General features: G+C 31.4%; 1 protein-coding gene across 2 annotated transcripts in view; it reads left to right on the plus strand.

The window, feature by feature from the left end:
• Positions 1-467: 467 nt before the first annotated feature.
• Positions 468-20,172, plus strand: part of LOC111702606 (uncharacterized) — a 47,674-nt gene continuing 27,969 nt past the window's right edge. For both annotated transcript variants that reach the window (XM_023474347.1, XM_023474348.1), the window contains exons 1-15: positions 468-676; positions 1,573-1,615; positions 4,138-4,198; positions 7,801-7,894; positions 7,953-8,005; positions 8,739-8,851; positions 9,033-9,070; positions 10,042-10,134; positions 11,125-11,369; positions 11,784-12,672; positions 14,274-14,330; positions 14,550-14,611; positions 15,423-15,764; positions 16,256-16,554; positions 18,297-18,339. In XM_023474347.1, the coding sequence (XP_023330115.1) occupies positions 645-676; positions 1,573-1,615; positions 4,138-4,198; positions 7,801-7,894; positions 7,953-8,005; positions 8,739-8,851; positions 9,033-9,070; positions 10,042-10,134; positions 11,125-11,369; positions 11,784-12,672; positions 14,274-14,330; positions 14,550-14,611; positions 15,423-15,764; positions 16,256-16,554; positions 18,297-18,339 (2,464 nt within the window). In that variant the 5' untranslated portion in view covers positions 468-644. The remainder of the gene's footprint in view (positions 677-1,572; positions 1,616-4,137; positions 4,199-7,800; positions 7,895-7,952; positions 8,006-8,738; positions 8,852-9,032; positions 9,071-10,041; positions 10,135-11,124; positions 11,370-11,783; positions 12,673-14,273; positions 14,331-14,549; positions 14,612-15,422; positions 15,765-16,255; positions 16,555-18,296; positions 18,340-20,172) is intronic.

Genomic DNA, 20,172 nt, shown 5'->3' on the forward strand with positions numbered 1-20,172 from the left:
AGTGTTTTGTGTATACTTTTATCTTTACAGTGTCTTGTGTATACTTTCATCCTTACATTCTTGTGTATACTTTTATCTTTACATTGTCTTGTGTATACTTTTATCTTACAGTGTCTTGTGTATACTTTAATCCTTGCAGTGCCTTGTGTATACTTTTATCTTTACAGTGTCTTGTGTATACGTTTATCCTTACAGTGTCTTGTGAATACTTTTATCTTTACAGTGTCTTGTGTATACTCTAATCCTTGCAGTGCCTTGTGTATACTTATTATCTTTACAGTGTCTAGCCAAATATCTAACAAAACGTAAATAAGAGAAGATAAAATTCAATTGTAAATCTTTCACGGCTTTTTTATGAATATTTTGGGGTCTTTATAAAAAAAATTATCATGCTTTGTAAACATTTCAGAATTATTCTTAAGTAAAAAGCATAACAAAATTGTTATTTAATCATTTTTTTCAGACGAAAGGAGTCTTTTGTAAAGATCTTTAAAATGAATTGATTAAATAATTTTGGCCTGTAGAGGCCTTTCTGCTAGACTTTAGAACATTTTAATAAACTTAAGAAAGATTTTCTGACGAAGAAAAAACCATTTTTGACATATAAACATATAAACCGACGCTTCATTAAAATTCTGGCAAAAATGGATCGAAATAAAGAATTCTTACCTGCAAGGTGAGGCTTATGTACAGGGTGTCCCAATAAACATGGGAATTCAGTGACATCATAGGACATTTTGCAGTCTTGTACCGTTCACATAAAATATACTCTAGCAGACTATTGAAATTAGTTAACACAATGCTAATTCTTTACAAAGACGATTTCGAATTAGTTAACACAATGCTAATTCTTTACAAAGACGATTTCGAATTAGTTAACACAATGCTAATTCTTTACAAAGACGATTTCGAATTTATCTCTTAAGACCCATGTTTATTGAGACACCCTGTATTGTTTATATCATACAGGGTGTCCCACATCATATAAGATCGTCAATGGGTCTAAATTATGGTTTTCGGGACTGATCAGAAGATTTAAGAAGAATGTATCATTTTAGAAAAATTTAATTATGCTAATAAAAAACATTTCTTGCAGAAAATACTAGGTTTTTCGAGTATTATGAACTTATCTAATATGATATGGGACGCTCTATATATGTATACTGAAGGTCTGATTAACCCAATAATGGCTGAGGGTCTAAATACCACTTTAGAATAGACCTTAATACAGGTCAGGTGCGAAGTTGACCTGCATGTTTAAGGTCAAAATTGTCAAGGAAAGCTCATTATGAATAAAGTTTAATTAAATGTCTTTAAAATTCATAATGTTAATTCATGAAAAGTTTTTAACACTAATCAAGATTTTCTAAAGATTTAGAAAGAAACTGAGTTCTTGCGACGCACTCAAATTTTCCAATCCTTATATCTTTGCAACCTGATTGAGTAAACCTTTGATATTTCCTACTTAAGATATTGATAAAAATGATAAAAATCAGGTTGCAAAGATAAAGAAATTAATAAATCATAGATCGTTGTTATAACTTAGTTCTATTACAAGTATATTTTGTTCAGGACTGAATACCAGCAATTCTTCGTAGAAAAGAAATTGTGCAAGGTGATAATTTCAAAATTAATTATTTTCATATTTAGCTTTAGAATTAATTTAATCATTTTGAATAAAGATTTTTCATGTTTGAATTTTACTTTGATAAAATTTTGATGAACATGAAATTAGTTTTTAAACTTAAATGTAAAAACATCAAAAGATCCCATATCAGTGAATATTTCGTTACATTTTGGGGAAAGTTTTTTGTACCAAGGAATATAAAACACTAGGACAAGGATACATATATCTCATTCTGTAAGAGTTTTTTTTCTTGAAAATAGTTAAAATAATTTCTTAGAAGTAATTACTCTTCTTGAGAAAAGAAAAGCTGCTTTTATTTCTTTTCATTACTTACATTACTTACATGTATTCTTCTTGCTTCTTCTTCAGTTTATTAGCTATACATGGGATATAGGGTCTATACAATGTATTCTTCTTGTTTCTTCTTCAGTTTATCAGCAATACATGGGATATAGATTCTATACATGTATTCTTTTTGTTTCTTCTTCAGTTTATCAGCAATACATGGGATATAGGGTCTATACATGTATTCTTCTTGTTTCTTCTTCAGTTTATCAGCTATACACGTAGTTTTTGATTCTCAACGGTCCTTACCAGCGTTTTCTGATTCAGCATGATTATATTAACTTTGTAACTTTGAAAAGACATTTCAAAAACTATTTTAAAAATTTTATTATATTTTTATTTCTTTAAACAAGTTATTTTGCGTAATTTGTAATTAACTTAACTTGTTTAGCTTTGAACTACTACAAAATAATTTAAGGGTTTACATATTGAAATACGATAAATTAAAATAATAAATTATCATGGGAAAGAAGGGTTCAGTTTTTTCTTTGCTGTGTTCTAAAGAAATAAATTTATCTCAAGTTAGGCAAATTCGTTAGTTGGGTAGGAAAAAGAGGAAGTGAAGATAATTAGTTATAGCATCCGGAAGCATACATGTTTATTTCCGGTCGGTGGAATAATTATATCAATTCATTTTATTTTGGGTTCAAACTTTGGTATCATCTGTTTTGACGTTTATTGGATCAAAACCAACAAACAATTCAAATACATATAAAACCTTGTCATAGTTATTCCCACAGTTTACCCGCTCCTTGTCGTAAATTATGATTTCAGCTGTTTTTCCTGTTAATTAATATTTTAGCTATTTCCCCCGTTATTATTGGACCCACTCAACTTAGAATCTTATAACCAAATTAAGAACATTCACTTGGGTCTCCCAAATTCCTTAATTAAAATTTAAGACAAATCGGTCCAGGGGTTCCTGAGTTATGATCGGACAAACAAATAAACAGACAAAGATCGAGAGAGTACAACTTTATATATATATATATAGAAGCCTCTCATTTACAGCGCTATGCTAAATCAACCATAATAATATTAATTGATTTAAAACTGCAAATTTCGCTTTGACCTCAGAAATAATTTGCGGCATTACTGATAGGCAATCTACTTTTAGGGATATTTTTTTCTTCACAAATTAGCCCTTGTCCTTCCATTTTCGAAATTTGGTCTGCCATCTTTTACTTTCATAATTACCATAGATATATATAATTAGACATGCTCTTGGTTGTATTTAAACATTGAAAGGAATTGAGTCTTTGCAACAAACTAAGATTTTTTAATTCGTATATCTTTGCAAACCTATGTCGTAAACCTTAGATATTTCAAAGTATGATTTCTGATATATCAAGTAATCTAAGTTTGAAATATCACAGGCTTACAACATCAGGTTGCAAAGATATAGGGATTGGAAAATTTAAGTTTGTGACATAGACTCAATTCCTTTTTTAATATCTCTTTTTAATATCAAGTTTTAATATCTCTGGTAATTTCGAAAACACTAAAATGGCAAAACACATTCATGATACTGACAGGACTATGGCTGATTTGTGATTATTGTTTCAGGAAAACATATTGCTAAAATAAGGTTGCCAATAATGATTGCTGCAAAATTTGTCTGAGATTTTAGACGACTTTCAAGTTTTCAGTCATTATCAATGTGCCTTGTGTGTATATAAATTTTTTGCCTTATCTGCAAACTTAAAAAAAAGGGGAATGTCCACATTTCCATACAAACTGGGTTCTGATTTCGTTTTTAGAGATTTCTCTCTGATTTTTTGCATGCAGGCCTGAATTGTGATCTAGTTTTTGAATCAAACACCAAAGTGGGGAAAAAATAATTTTCCCCCTTATTTTTCCCGCATTTTTCGGGCATTTTTTAAAAAACTTTGTGAAAGTTCCATGTGGGGTGTCTAAAGTCATTAATATTAGGTCAGGAAACTCAATTCTGGATTTTATAATGCATTTCCCACTCTCTTTATTTGCATGCAGACCTGATTTGTGATCTAGTTTTGAATCAAAAACCAAAGTGGGGGAAAAATAATCTTTCCCCTGATTTTTCCTGCATTTTCCGGTCATTTTTTTCAAAAACTTTTCGTTAGGTCCATGTGGGGTTTAGAAAAGCCTAGTTTTTACATAATTTCAAACTTAATTTTTCATTCTAGATACTCTGTGTAGAGATCTTGCAAGGAATTACAATCACTCGAGGAAAAATTAAAGATTGGTGTAAGTACATTCTTCTTTTAAGGGATTCACTGGCAATGAGGTTTTAGAGGTTTAAAATATGTCTTTACTAGAGATTGGAATTTATGAATAAGAAAGAGAAAGTTGAACTAGGTACGACTGGTTCAACACATTGAAAATAACCTTCTTAGTTCGTTAATTCCGTCCAAAACCTTCTTTCATTGAAAATTTTGGTTGGATTAGAATTAAAAATTCAGGGTAAGAAAGTTCCAAACAGTGATTTTGACCCAAACCTGACAGTGAGTGTCAGGTTTGGGTCAACTGTGCAAAGTTGTCTTTTTTAATTGTTTATATTTATTAATTAAGAGGAAAAGTAAAACACCGTCTGAATACTTTATTTTAGAATTGTAAATGCTACATTTTTATAACAACAATTTTAATACAAATAAATAAGTTTTAATTTTTGTTGAAGATTGATCTCATTTTAGAACATGTCACATTTTTTAAGCAAATGTAAGGTTTAGGTGCAAAATATGTCTTGGAACAGTCGCGATTTAGAGACAATTCACTGATTTGAATCTCTGATACTTTTCAACCATTTAAAAAATTTGGTAAAATTTAGATTATGACATAGTAAAAACGATATTTTTAAATAAAACGCATCGTAAATTGAAAATAGCTGTTTTTATATTATATTGTTCTTCCATTAAATTAAACAGAAAAATGCGGGAAATTTTTTTATAGAAAATGGAGGAAACTTTAAATTATCTATTCTTTAAATAATGAAAGTGTGTTTTGCTCTGAATTGTTGAATATTTTCAAATTATGGATTGTTTCGTAAGTTGATTTATGTTCCAAACTGGGTCGAAGATTTGAATCGTGATATGTGCGAAAATGGAAAACCTTGAATTGTAATAAAAAAATTGTAAGTTCTTTTTTTGAAAATGAACCATCACTTACAGTTTAATTTTTAGGAAATAAATAAATTATGTGTTTTGTAGTTCTCGCTGTGCTTAATAAAATGTTGGAAATAGAAACTATAATTGATATTTGATCTAAAGAAATATTTACTAAACGTTGATCACAATATTTGTGCCCAAACCACTCTATCCCTGTAGTAAATTTGAATTCGAACAGGACCTGCCCAGTTTGTACTGGCCTGCCAGATAACAGCGTGTACTGACCGGATCCTATGGTAAAGTACGTCGCCCTAACCAGACTAAAATACGACAGGGGTCAATTTTCTTGGCATAGTCCCATGCGATGGCTAACTATGACAACTCCCATGGCGCGTTCAGACTTTTTACAGTACCCGGCCTAATCCTAGGCCTATTTGACCGACCCCACTGGTTAAGTCCACCGTGAAACCTGACACTCAGTGTCAGTTTTGGAACATAAGCACGGTTTGGAACTTTCTTACCCTGAAATTGCACCATTTAAATAATTGTTGATAAATGTATATATATATATATATATGCGTTTCGACCTTTACTTAAAAACAGAAAATTACTTTTTATTTTTTTTAGTTTTGAACTAGATTTACATCATCAAATAAAAGAAATCCGTAGAAATGACACTTCATTATAAAAGAATTTAAGCTATACACAAAAAAGATGAATAAACCATTTAATCCTACATTCTCTCTGCAAACCAAAGAATATTTCTCCTTTCATTTGATGTATTTTTAGCTTTCACTGATTCTCTAAAATATTACACTCTAAATTACAAAATTTAAAATATCGCTTATTTGACAGTATAAAACTTAGATGGCCCCCAGAAAAGCGTCCACAAATCGCTTGTATAAAAATAAACAGCGCTTTTATGGCAGTCATTTGCGATTTTTTGTTAAATTTAAGCGAAATAAGCGATTTTTTTTTACGGCCAAATTAGTGATTTTTTTGTTTCGTAATTTAGGAGTATTAAGAATTGTGAAAAATGTTACAAGAACGTTTATCTATATAATAAAGCTCTTTGCTGATTATATAGCCGGCAGAACGCTGGACCAAATCGATTTTTTTTTCAAAATTTGAAATTTTTTATTCAAGTGTTTTTTTTATTTCACAGATAATACCGTGTGGGCTTTTCAGCTAGTTTGTTAAAATTGACATAAATGTTGCAAAGTATTTGTGTCTCTCAATTATTCTGATTTTTTATCCAAATTTGTGCTCCTTCTTTTTTCCATATGAATTAGACTTCTAAATTTACTTTCCAAATATGCCGCGCGTTATATCTTAAAACTGCGCAATAGAAAGACAACCAATAGACGCAAGTTATGACTCTTTAAATATTTGGTAAAACTATTTGCTTTACAAGGACATCAAATACATACAAGATTGCTGAAATATAAACTAAACGTTAAGTCACTGCAATATTTCGTAAATATTTGTAAACCATCTTTTCTAGGAACCTTTATATAAAAATTCGAGATTTGTATAGATTTAAAATTCTTCCTTTAACTTATCGTCATTAAAATGAAGAAAAGTATTACATAAAAGTATTTGAAATAAAAATACCAGAAAAAAGTCCATGTTCATTGTTCAATCAAACCCCTTTCGTTGTCTCTGTTTTTTTCATTAGCTTTTCCGGATACCGTTAAATAATACATAATAGTGCTATTTTAGTCACAGGAACAATAAAAACAAAAAATAAACATGCTTCATTAAAAATAAAAATTTCATGGAAAAAAGACACATAAAAGAAAATCCCGAAATTATATTAGTGTGAAGTACTTCAAAAACACTGAAAAACAAAGAATGAAAAATATTTTTATAAATGTTATTTTGTGAAAAAGTGCTTTTAACTTTTCTCATGTTTTTGTTTGAATAAATCAGGACTTTCTTTTAAACCCTTTTTATGGAGTGTTTAATTGAAGGGAGTGTTCGCAAAAAATGAAAGGGTGTATAGGCTTAATGCGATAAAAAAGCGCTTTTGATCGCTACTAATCTTACTTCTATCTGTTGCGTCCATAAGGAGAAAATTGTCAAAAACGACTAATACCGAAGAACGTAGTGTCCATACAAATTCAGAAAGATGCAACATTCAACTCGGATCGTAAACAAATCAATTTAATTTCAAGCAAATCATTCAGATATTACAAACAATAGTCATCGATTATTTTTCGACGCATTCGTAAATAGTTTATATTTCATAATATTTTGTATTTTTCTTGATCTGAGAGTTACTTTTGAAAACATATATTCCTGTTTCGAGGATTTTTGATAATAAAGACGACATTTTCATATTTTCCAGGAATGTTCGAAAATCCAGCGCTAGCGAAAATTATTTAAAAAACAAAATCAAAAATATTATGAAATATTAAATATATATTAAGTCGATAAATAATCGATGACTATATGTTTGTAATATCTGAATGATTTGTTTGAAATTAAATTGATTTGTTTACGATCCGAGTTGAACGTTGCATCTTTCCGAGTTTGTATGGATGCTGGGTTCTTCGGTGTGAGTCGTTTTTAAAAATTTTCACCTTATAGACGCAACAGATAGAAGTAAGATTAGTAGCGATCAAAAGCGCGTATTTTTCGCCATGAGCCTATACCCCTTTCATTTTTCGCGAACACTCCCTTTAAATAGAAAAGTTTAAAGGACAGTACACGCTAAAAGCCTACTATGATGTTTGTTTACAGTGTACAAACCAGATCCTTATGTACGTGTACGTGTGGTGGGTACACCTAACCCTGTACAAGAAACTGCACATGTACCTAACACCACAACACCAAGGTAATATATTATTCATAGTTTTTATCCTAAAATTGTTAATGATTATTTCTCCTTTTAGATGGGACGAATCCTTTCAGTTTGCCATCGATCCAGAAAGAGACAGATTTATAGGTAAACAAGCTTGATTGATTATTCGATTGATCGATTAGTTGTTTGATTAATTGATTGATTGATAGATTAGTTGTTTGATTAATTGATTGATTGATCGATTAGTTGTTTAATTGATTAATTGATTGATTGATCGATTAGTTGTTAGATTGATTGATTGATTGATCGATTAGTTGTTTGATTGATAAGTTGTTTGATTTATTAATTGATTGATTGATCGATTAGCTGTTAGATTGATTGATTGATCGATTAGTTGTTTGATTGATTAATTGGTTGATTTATCGATTAGTTGTTAGATTGATTGATTGATTGATTGATTGATCGAATAGTTGTTAGATTGATTGATTGATTGGCTCCCCTATTGATTTTTAAAAGGGAAAAGACAGATTCTAGTTTGTTTGTCCGATCATAACTCAGGAACTCAAGGACAGATTTGCCTCAAGTTTTGATCTGGGAACTCGGGAGAACCACGGGAATGTTCTTAGTTTGGGTTTGAGATTCTGAAATGAGTGGATTCACATTTATAGTGAAAGTTTAGTTTCCCGGTTAATTGACCAAGTGCGGGTAAACGGCGCGCGGGATTAACTATGAGTAACCTGGGCAGCGCCGGGTTCCTTAGCTAATATAGATATAGATGGTATGTCTAAGGAGAATTTGAGCAATTTCTTTTCACAAAAACTACCCCTTCTTCAACACTAAGTCTACCCCNGACTAAACAGGATCGAATTTTTTTCAGAGTTTGTCTTGATCGATAAGAATCTTGCAGTGAACGAGGAAATTGGAAGAGAAATTATAGATTTTGAAAATACACGAAAGCATCCTCATAACACCATAATTACTTTTAGAAACGTAAGTAAATCTTATATCAAATTAATTATAATTGATTTTCCTGAGGTAACTGATAGTTAACCAAATAATGATTTCAGAATAACTGCAAAATTAGATTTGTTATGACGTAAATCGTTCTAACAATTTGTGTAAAATATTTTTTATATTTTTAATAATTCATTTTAAACGCTTTGTTTTTTAGGGATCTAAAATAGAAGTGAAGTTGGGATTGATAGATAAGTAAGTAAATATATAAAATAAAATCAGATAATTGACTGGAAAGCTTTTCAAAATGAAGTCATTAAAATGTGAGCTATTGGTTTCCATTTTTGAGTTGACATTTGGTCAGCATTTAAAACATTCTTAACACTAAAAAGTTTGACAAATGGTTAAAAGTTAAGTTCAATTAAGATACCCAAATATCATAAAATACCTTGGCATTTAAAAAAATCCAGAACCCCAATATCACTCACCTTAAAGCCTGAAAATGAAATTAGTTTTGGCAAAATGTTTTTGAAACTTCTTGTCAATTTGATCTCGGTTTAGTCCTGGAACTGAGGTTCGATTTATCTCTGTTTAGCCCTGAAACTGAAGTTTGATTTTTCTCTGTTTAGTCCAGAAAATGAGGTTTGATTTTTCTCTGTCTAGTCCTGAAACTGAGGTTTGATTATTCTCTAGGTTTAGTCCTGAAACTGATATGAGGTTTTATTTATCTCTGTTTAGTCCTGAAACAGATATGAGGTTTGATATATCTCTGTTTAGTCCTGATACTGAGGCTTGATTTATCTCTGTTTAGTCCTGAAACTGATATGAGGTTTGATTTATCTCTGTTTAGTCCTAAAACTGAGGTTTGATTTATCTCTGTCTAGTCCTGAAACTGATATGAGGTTTGATTTATCTCTGTTTAGTCCTGAAACTGATATGAGGTTTGATATATCTCTGTTTAGTCCTGAAACTGATATGAGGTTTGATATATCTCTGTTTAGTGCTGGAACTGATATGAGGTTTTATTTATCTCTGTCTAGTCCTGAAACTGTTATGAGGTTTGATTTATCTCTGTTTAGTGATATGAGGTTTTATTTATCTCTGTCTAGTCCTGAAACTGTTATGAGGTTTGATTTATCTCTGTTTAGTCCTGAAACTGATATTAGGTTTGATTTATCTCTGTTTAGTCCTGAAACTGATATGAGGTTTGATATATCTCTGTTTAGTCCTGAAACTGATATGAGATTTGATTTATCTCTGTGTGCAAAAGAACTTGAATTCCTGGAGAAACGAGATGTTGTTGTTCAAAATGGAATCAGGTAAAAGATTAATGATTTTTCGAAACTCAACTTTTGTTGCACTCTTTAACAAGCTTTTTTTCCCTGGTACCATTTTTCAGATTAATAACACAGAGTATATTGTCATTTTTCTGTTTTGAAAAAACATGAATTCTCAATGAACCCCATTTGAAAAAAATCAACTTTTGATAGAAAATCAGGATAACATAATCTTTTTGATAATGTCACGTTATTGTGAATTAGTCAATTATGTATTGAACTAAAGGTTACTATTGATTACGTCAGCTGACCATGATTTGACGCAACTATATTTTTTTATAATTCTGCAAGATAGTGCTCAGTAGTTTTGTTCCTCCGATATTTCTAATTTATATCTATTTCTAATGTAAGTTTAGCCTTTGGATCATTTCAGAAAAAAATAAAAATACTTCAAAGATTTCAAAACTGTATTATGCTAAAGTTCGCATTCATTGAACTAATATGAAAAGTAGAAAAGCATCCGAAAACTATCGTTACGACACATTTGTTTTTGTATCGTTTCTGTGTTGTTTTTGGATCGTTTTTGGATCGTTTTTGGATTGTTTTTTGATCGTTTTTTGATCGTTTTTTCGGTGGCTTTTTGCATATAATTGCTGTCAAGGTCAAAATTTAACATAACGTAAGAAAATTTTTTTTAGAATTTACAATTTAAAATTTTTTTTGTTACACTAAGCAAAATTTTGACTCCGAGAAAATAGAAAGAAAAAACGACTCAAAAACCCTACAGGCACATCACAAATTGTATTTACCCTGGGCCTGGGGTTAATAATATATAATACAATTAGTAATACAAAGTTGATTTTAAGAAAATATCTGTTTTAAACCTGTTAGTCTGCAACTTGATATTATGAGTTAAAGCCTAGAGAAACTCAAGTAATATAAATGAATTATCAACTAGCAACCAAATCTAATTATCTTTATCAAAGCGTCAAAGCCTTTAAAGCATCAAAAGCTAACTTTACTTATTCGCAGATCATTCCTGAAAAGAGAAATTGAACCTAACAGAAAAGAGGATAAAAGGGGAGGGGAAGAGAAGGTAGACTGGGAAGAGAAGGTAGACTGGGAAGAAAAGGTAGACGGGGAAGAGAAGGTAGACTGGGAAAAGAAGTTAGACTGGGAAGAGAACGGGGAGATGAAAGAGAGGAAGGAAAAAGAAAGGGGAGAAGAAGAAGAATGTCCAGAAGAAGCTAAGACAAAGGGCTCAGCAAATAAACCAGGTAATGCCAGTTTAAATTGGTATATATTAGGAATTAGTAAACCAAACTGGTTTTCTTAAAAGAAGAATCAATCACAAATTTCGCAGAATAATTTAAATTTCTAACAAACGCCTGATCTACATTTATAATTATTTAAGACGTTTCCAAAAAGAATTTTTCCAAGGATATATTTCCAAGTGGTAACATCCCAAATGTTCAGTTTCTCAAGTCTAACCTAACCGCAGCACTCGGCCCATTATCGCAGCCTGTACTGCCTCAAAAGGCCTATCCAAACCTTTGGTAAATTGCACATTTGGACAATTGCCTTTGGGAAATTGCCTTTGGGAAGTTGCCTTTGGGAAAATATTTAACACACGTTTTATACCTTCCAAACAAGTTTCCAAACCTCTCTTTTTCCACTGACAAATGTTTCAGATGCTATCTCCTTTAAAGATCTTGATGCTGTGAATACAAATGATAAAACAGATAAATCACTTACAAATTCATCTTCTCTACAGTCATCCAACCAACTAAATCCGTCCAAGAGAGATCAAGTTCTTAAATCAAAACTAGATCATGACAACGAGATCTTGGAAGAAAACAAATCAATTGACGACGATCTGAAGATTAAATTAAATGATGAAGTAAAGAATAATGAAGGAGGGAAGATTGAAAATGAAAGGATTAATTATGATGAAGGAAAAAGTGATGATGAAGGGAAGACTGCTGATGATCTGAAGAGGATAATGAATAATGAAGGGAAGACTGCTGATGATCTAAAGAGGATAATGAATAATGAAGGGAAGACTGCTGATGATCTGAAGAGGATAATGAATGATGAAGGGAAAAATGATGATCATCTGAAGATGATATTGAATGATGAAGGGAAGCATGATGATGATCTGAAGATGAATTTGAATAATGAAGGGAAGAATGATGATGATCTGAAGATGATAATGAATAATAAAGGGAAGCATGACGATGATCTGAAGATGAATTTGAATGATAAAGGAAATAATGACGATGATCAGAATATGATTTTGAATGCTGAAGGGAAGAATGATCATGATCTGAAGAGGACAACGAGTGATGAAGTTAAGAATAATGATGTTCTGAAGATGATAATGAATGATGAAGGGAAGACTGCTGATGATCTGAAGATGACTTTGAATGATAAAGGAAAGAATGATTATGTTGTGAAGATGATAATGAATGATGAAGAGAAGAATGATTTTTTGAAGATTATAATGAATGATAAAGTAAATAATGATGATGAAGAACTGATATTTGTTCCTCCATTGTCAACTCCGGAGGCATCTTTAAGGTAAGTGAGAAAATAAATTGCTCCTTTGAATGTCAAATTTCTTATCCTGAATCAGGTGGTTAGACGGGCAGACCTGAAACAGAAACGTAATACGCTCATAACTTTGGGATTTTCAAACTGTGTACTGTTCTCCCCTATACAGACTTTTAATGATGATGATTCGTTTAAAAGGTCAAATTTTAAACTTTTCTGAAGAGTTAAACCCAGACAGGACTGATCTGACCTGGGGAAATTTAATGAATAGCAAGTAGCTGAACCGCGAAGGTGTAGTTCAACTTCTTCTCAAGTAAACCTATTTAAACTGAGGAAAAGTAGTTGAACTATGTATAAGCGTTTAAAACACAGTTTGCTATTCATTGAATCTGGTCCCTTTCTAAAGCTCAGAAAAATTAATGGAATAAAAACATAATTTAAAGATTGATTATTAAAAATCAAAGTAACACATACTTGTATATTGATATATGATTCCCTTATGTTTTAGAAGCAAATATTTGTTCATTGATTATCTAAATTCTTCTTGGTTCTTTGTTTCCAAATCTGTTGTCAAATTCACAAATTTCACTGTACAGCAGTAAGCAATTTCGCAGATTTTCTTGTTTTTATTTTCACCAACACAGTTACGACGTCTTGAATAGTATAGAAAATGAAAACCAACCAAATCCAATTGGCTTAACTGTTTATTGGGAAAAAACCAGTCTACAGAGTACATAGTACAGAGTACAGAGTACAGAGTACAAAGTACAGATAACAGAGTACAGAGTACAGAGTACAGAGTAAAGAGAACAGAGTACAGAGTACAGAGTACAGAGTGCAGAGTACAGAGTACAGAGTACAGAGTTCAGAGTACAGAGTACAGAGAACAGAGTACAGAGTACAGAGTACAGAGTACAGAGTACAGAGTACAGAGTACAGAGTACAGAGTACAGAGTACAGAGTACAGAGTACAGAGTACAGAGTACAGAGAACAAAGTACAGAGTACAGAGTATAGAGTACAAATATATTTTTATATATAAACGAATAAGTTGACAAGTGACTTGTGCAAAACAATACAATAAAGAAATGTTGGCATCAAAGGATCCAAAAATGATATTTATTAAAACTGTCTGTCAAAGCTTTAGAAGAAAAAGAAAAGCTGAATGGACTCTTAACGTACAATATGAAGTCAAAGTCCAGTAGAGTATTAACTCCAATCTTAACATATTTTGCTGATTTACTGAAACGATTTGCGATTTCGCATTTTATGTTGCCAATTTAGATCTTTACATAAACCTTTCTTCAAGAGAGATTTGGTTTTTAAAGATGAAATATATATATATATATTCAAATACTGGATATGTTCATATATATTAAAAAACGTACAGAGTCACCCATATAGCATGAGACTGTGTAAGGACGACTTGAATTTGTTTAAATATGACTATCCCAAGATTAAATTACGTTCTCTGTTCTCAATGTTGTCTTAAAATGTTTTATGCGAAGAAATAAAGAAGTTTATAGCTGCAGGGAATCTACAGTATGAATTCCGTGCAGTCGTCTTTGAAGTCTCATCCTTTGTGGGTTCTCCTGTAGTGTATTTGTCCTCAATGAACCCCTGTTTCAGTACTTCCCCGACTTCACAGTACACTTCTCTACAAAACACACCAACAACACAAGAAAGGTTAATATTAAGGATTTTCCAAAAACATAAGAAATTGAGTGACGAGATGTTTTTGTTAAGAATTTGTGGAATTGTGATCCATAATTTAAAGCTTTAATCTAAAGTTACGCCCGTGAGCGATTTATTTTATATTTAAACGTTATAAAAGACTGTTTTTTTAATTAAATTTTTTTTGTCCATACACCATAATATGATTTTTTAAATATGTCAAAATTTCAGTTTTTGCTTTGAAAGACAATCCTCGCTTGATAGTCCTGAACCTTTCGAAACATCGTGTCCAGGTAAAATATTTCGAAACATCGTGTCCAGGTAAAATATTTCGAAACATCGTGTACAGGTAAAATATTTCGATACATCGTGTCCAGGTAAAATATTTCGATACATCGTGTCCAGGTAAAATATTTCGATACATCGTGTCCAGGTAAAATATTTCGAAACATCGTGTCCAGGTAAAATATTTCGAAACATCGTGTCCAGGTAAAATATTTCGATACATTGTGTACAGGTAAAATATTTCGAAACATCGTGTACAGGTAAAATATTTCGAAACATCGTGTCCAGGTAAAATATTTCGATACATCGTGTACAGGTAAAATATTTCGAAACATCGTGTACAGGTAAAATATTTTGATACATCGTGTACAGGTAAAATATTTCGATACATCGTGTACAGGTAAAATATTTGGCATTTGGCGCAACTACGGGAGTGGAGAGGGGGGGAGGGTTAATATCTCTTTCTTCCCACGCAGGAGTCCCATATTTCCTCAATAAACACTTAGCACGTGCATGATGATGTAAAGCACAGATTTTGTACTCTGCATCGAACTTTACTATCTTGACGTTTCAATTAGTCTATTTTTGTCTAATATATATTGGGGATAGTAGGTGTTTTCCACCCGCTATTTTTGTTATATATAGATTGGGGCTGGGAAGAATAATCAAGTTTATCTTTTTTGTCATTTCACTATTTTTGTTTTCTAAAGATCAAAGCTTTGAGGGAAAAAAGTTTTTGTTAAAAAGAAAATTGAATTTACATACATACACAAATAAACATCTGCAAATGGTAAATATCCAAATATTTTTTTTCTCCAGATTCCAGACCTAATCAAGAAAGTATTATTCAGCCTAACGAAGAAACATTGAAAAACTCAGAAATATATGGAAAGCTAGCAGAGAACTGTGCAAAAAATAATTCCAAATTCAATTGTGAGGCCAAAGGAAGTTTTGGTGTTAAAATACAGTTATTAAGAAGAAAAGAGTTCGAAATTGTCGGTTCTATTGAATCATCAACTTGTAAAGATGAAATTACATCCAGTAGCTCAATACATGTACAATACCGAAGAGAAAAACTTGTTTTTAATAAAAACTTTATAAAAACTACGGATAAAATAACATACCCAGAGGAGTTAAAAGAAGAAGCACTAGTTACAATAGGAACAATGATATATATTGTGGAGAAAATAAACCAGCTGAACGAGCGGTTTAGATCTAGTCGAGACTCTACGACGTAACGTAATACAGAAAAAGAAATGCGACTTTTTTCTTTCTTTTATTAAAAATTGATTCTGAATCATTATCTTTAGGTATATAATTTTCCCTAAACCGCTGAGTTTCACGTTCTTACATATAATGGTTTTGTTATGCAAATGTGTATCTTCAGCGGTTAAAGACCAATAATAATTTAAAAAACGTGTAATTTTTACGATTGCAGGTTAAAAAAGTTAAAAAGAAAAGCTGCGACCGATGGCAAAAGAGTTTTTGTTTAATTGTTTAATTCCCACAGTTAAAGCTAAAATAGTATTATAAAATATTTTAGTTTATATTGGTTATAAGACATAAAATTCATTTTAAAATATCATTATTCATTTCTAATTCTAAATTGCAAAGCTATCTCTCAACTCTCAAAGAATATATCATTGCGATAGGAAACAACCTACCTTTGAAAATACCAATGAAAGTTTCCCCCAGCTACGAGGACGATTGTAAAGTCCAGTTCAAAGAGACACTAGCGTTAAATCAAAGAATGAATTCGGATCTAACCTTAACTCAAGATATTCACAAGATAACCCAAGAAAACAATCAACATTTGCCTCCGAGGAAATTCCTCAAAATCTCCTCCGAAAACGATCCAAAATGTCGGATGGAAAAAACGATGCCACGAATTGCCTTGATGACTTCAGGAGGTGGATTCAGAGCGATGATAGCGCACAGTGGTGCATATAAGGTATAAACTAAACTAGAACACAGTGGTGCATATTAGGTATACACTAAACTAGAACACAGTGGTGCATATAATGTATCAACTAGATTACAGTGGTGCATGAAAGGGATACAAAAGCAATCAGTGGTGCATTTCAGGTATAAATTAGCGCACAGAGGTGCATATAATGTATAGAATAACAAACATTGGTGCAATTAATGTATAAACTAGCGTACAGTAATGCATATAAGGTATAAAATAACAAACAGTGGTGCATTTATGGTATACACTAGCGCACGGTAATGCACATAAGGTATACAATAACAAACAGTTGTGCAATTATGGTATAAACTAGCGCACAGTGGTGCATATAAGGTATAAAATAACAAACAGTGGTGCATTTAAGGTATAAACTTGAGCACAGTGGTGCATTTAAGGTATTAAATAACAAACAGTAGTGCAATTATGGTATAAACTAGCGCACAATGGTGCATATAAGGTATACAATAACAAACAGTGTTGCATTTAAGGTATAAACTAGAGCACAGTGGTGCATATAAGGTATTAAATAACAAACAGTGGTGTATTTATGGTATTGCGACAAGTCGATCCAGTCTTGAAAACTGATGAGTCTTGAAAACGGATGAAATTTTCCTGTAGCAGTCTGGATCTATTTTCCTGTAGCAGTCTGGATCTATTTTCCTGAAGCAGTCTGGATCTATTTTCCTGTAGCAGTCTGGATCTATTTTCCTGTAGTAGTCTGGATCTATTTTCCTGTAGCAGTCTGGATCTATGTGCCCTTTTTCACAGTTTTATTGGTTACACTTCTGCTAGTAATAGTATAGGGTACAAAACAGAATGATCCATCTACACGGGCAGACGTAGTACATTTGAATTTCCGAGCCGGGTCAACCTTTCCGGTCCTATTTTGTACTGTACTTAGCTCTATGGACAGGACTAGCCGGTGCAACAAGGTTGACGTGGTCAGACTTTATGCTTCAGGTTGAATTTAATTTTACTAAAGGGGCAGATTTGCGTGTCTAAGGTGCAAATTTCCGCCAAAGTTTAAATTGTTTAATTAAGGTTGTTAGTTTAATATTCTTAAACAAACAGTGCAGAATCTCATAAAATAATCAATTATTTTGGAAGATTTTGCATTTCATACTGTGAAAACAAGAAAATTGTTGTATTAATATGGTCATTTTTCTTTCTTTCGTGAAGGTTTTCGTAATTTGGATTCTATAATTTTGATTCTATAGTTTTGATTCTATAATTTTGATTCTTTAATTTTGATTCTATAATTTTGATTCTATAATTTTGATTCTATAATTTTGATTCTATAATTTTGATTAATTTTTATTTTTATTTTGGATTTCGTTGAAACTGATTTATCTAAAACTTTATTTACGGCATTTTTTTTAGATAATTAACTAGCTAACTATAATTTACAAACTCTAAGCTAGCGACATTTCACAACTAAGAAATGAATCAAATTAAATTTCCATTGTTTTCTGCTGCCCACTGTATATCACTTGATAAACAAATCTGTAAATAAACTAAACCAGCAAAGTATATTTCTCTCCCAATTCTATAAAAAAACAACCATATTATTTTATAGTACAAAAACAGGAAAAAATCATTTAATGACAAATTAGTATGCAAAGGTAAAATACATTTTTAAAAATAAAAAAAAGGTTTTTGAATTCGAGTTAATATGGTTCACCTTGAGGTGTGTGGTGTAATGTAAAATTGTTATTCATTTTTAGACTCTGCAAGACAATGGAGTGCTGGACTGTATACATTACACAGGTATTGATATTGATGTTGATATTTTTTGTATTTTAACCTAAAATTATAAATTTAAAGGAACTTTTGTTTAAATGTAGTCAAACTCTGTATAAACAAGACTTATAGAAACATGAAGGTATATAAGCAGAATTAGGGTTTCCATTCGCAAAACTTTTGCGCAATTTTTGCGGAACGAAACGCAAAATTTTACTTTCTTTTCACATTAGTTTTACGCGAAAAAAAAACAACAATTTGCGCAATCATTCGCAAAAGTCATTTCGCGCAAAATTGCCCTATTCCGCTTTTGCGAAACTCAAGTTTTGCGCAATACCGCAACTAGAGTTTTGCGCAATTCCGCAATTTCGTAAAAATCAAACGGTTGGGGACGGTGTGTGTTTCTTAGAATTCAATTCTGGAAATATCTTGTTTTGGAATGTCTTCCTATTGGTCACTTTTACATAATTGACCAATGACAGTTAAGAAGAGTTCAAATCTCACAATTTTCTCGACAATTTTATTTTTGGACATGCATATTTCCTAAAAGTGGATTCGTCAGGCATTGGTTACTTTCTTGCATTATTTTATATGAGATTAAAAAGATTTCAGAAATTTGATTAAAAAAATTTAGGAATATAATTCATATTGATTAGGCAAAGCTTAATTATTTGATAGGATGAAAATATTGCCAAGTTTCAAACTCTCTAATTTCTATTTTATTAATTTTGGTCCCTTAATTTAGACTTTTTGCAACTGAAAGTAACCAATTGAGTGTAGTATAATCGTTATCATACTCGTATGTTAATATTTTTTTATTTATGGAATAAATCTTCAGTTGTTTAATTCTAAGCTCAGAATATCAATTTTTGACAATTCTCCTAAAAGTTACATTTTGCGTAAAACTTGCGGTTTTGCGCAAATTGCGCAAAAAATGCGCAAAACTAAAATTTCGTTTCATGTGCAACTTTCGCAAAAAAATATTTCCGGTTTTGCGCAAATTGCACAAAGAAATAGCGCAAAACTCATTGCGTTTCAGGCGCAAAAATAGCGCAAAAGTTCGCAAAAAAAATTTGCGCGAAAGAAGCACAAATTTGGCGCAAAATATTTAGCCATTTCGTGGAAACCTTAAATAGAATCTATGTAAGAAAGTCTCAGGAAAAAAAGTTTCTGGAAAAAACCTGAAAATCAAAACTTTTGTAAAAAAGTCCCAATTTTCTAAAGTCCTAGGACAAAATGTGACTGAAAATAAAGTCCTAAGTTTTAGATTCCCGAGACTTTTTTCCTAAAATAATCTCAGGAAATAAGATCACATGAATAAAAGTCCTGAAGAAAATAAATCCAAAGAAAAAAACCAAGAAAAAAAGTCTTCTGTCTTGGGTCTGAGACGTTTTCATAAAAAAGACTTTTTTCTAAGCATCTGCATATTGAATATAATAACCCTAAGTGTTTTTATATCAATCCCCTTTTTTCTTGGGTTGTAAACAACATCCTTTGTTCCCTAGCATTTTCCACATAAAAGGACTTTTTTTCGGGGACTTTCTTGTAAAAAATTATACTGGAATCAGAAAAAAAGTTCTGGAAAATAAAGTCTCAAAAGGGTAGGACTTTATTTAAAAAGACTCTTTATGTCAAGGACTTTTTTCAAAGAACTTTTTTGGCGGTTACCATATATAACACAGTTTATCTTCTCGCCCATATTTTATAGCGTAGTTCAAGTATGTCGCATGATTTGAGCTAATCATGTTAAGTATTTGATTGAAACGCAGTTTTCATGAATAATCTCATTATGTCTACGTTTAAAACATTAAATCATTTATGACGTACAACGTACTGCAAGTTTACAGAATATCATGTTTA

This window comes from Eurytemora carolleeae, unplaced genomic scaffold, assembly GCF_000591075.1.
Source record: "Eurytemora carolleeae unplaced genomic scaffold, Eaff_2.0 scaffold500, whole genome shotgun sequence".
Lineage (NCBI taxonomy): Eukaryota > Metazoa > Arthropoda > Copepoda > Calanoida > Temoridae > Eurytemora > Eurytemora carolleeae.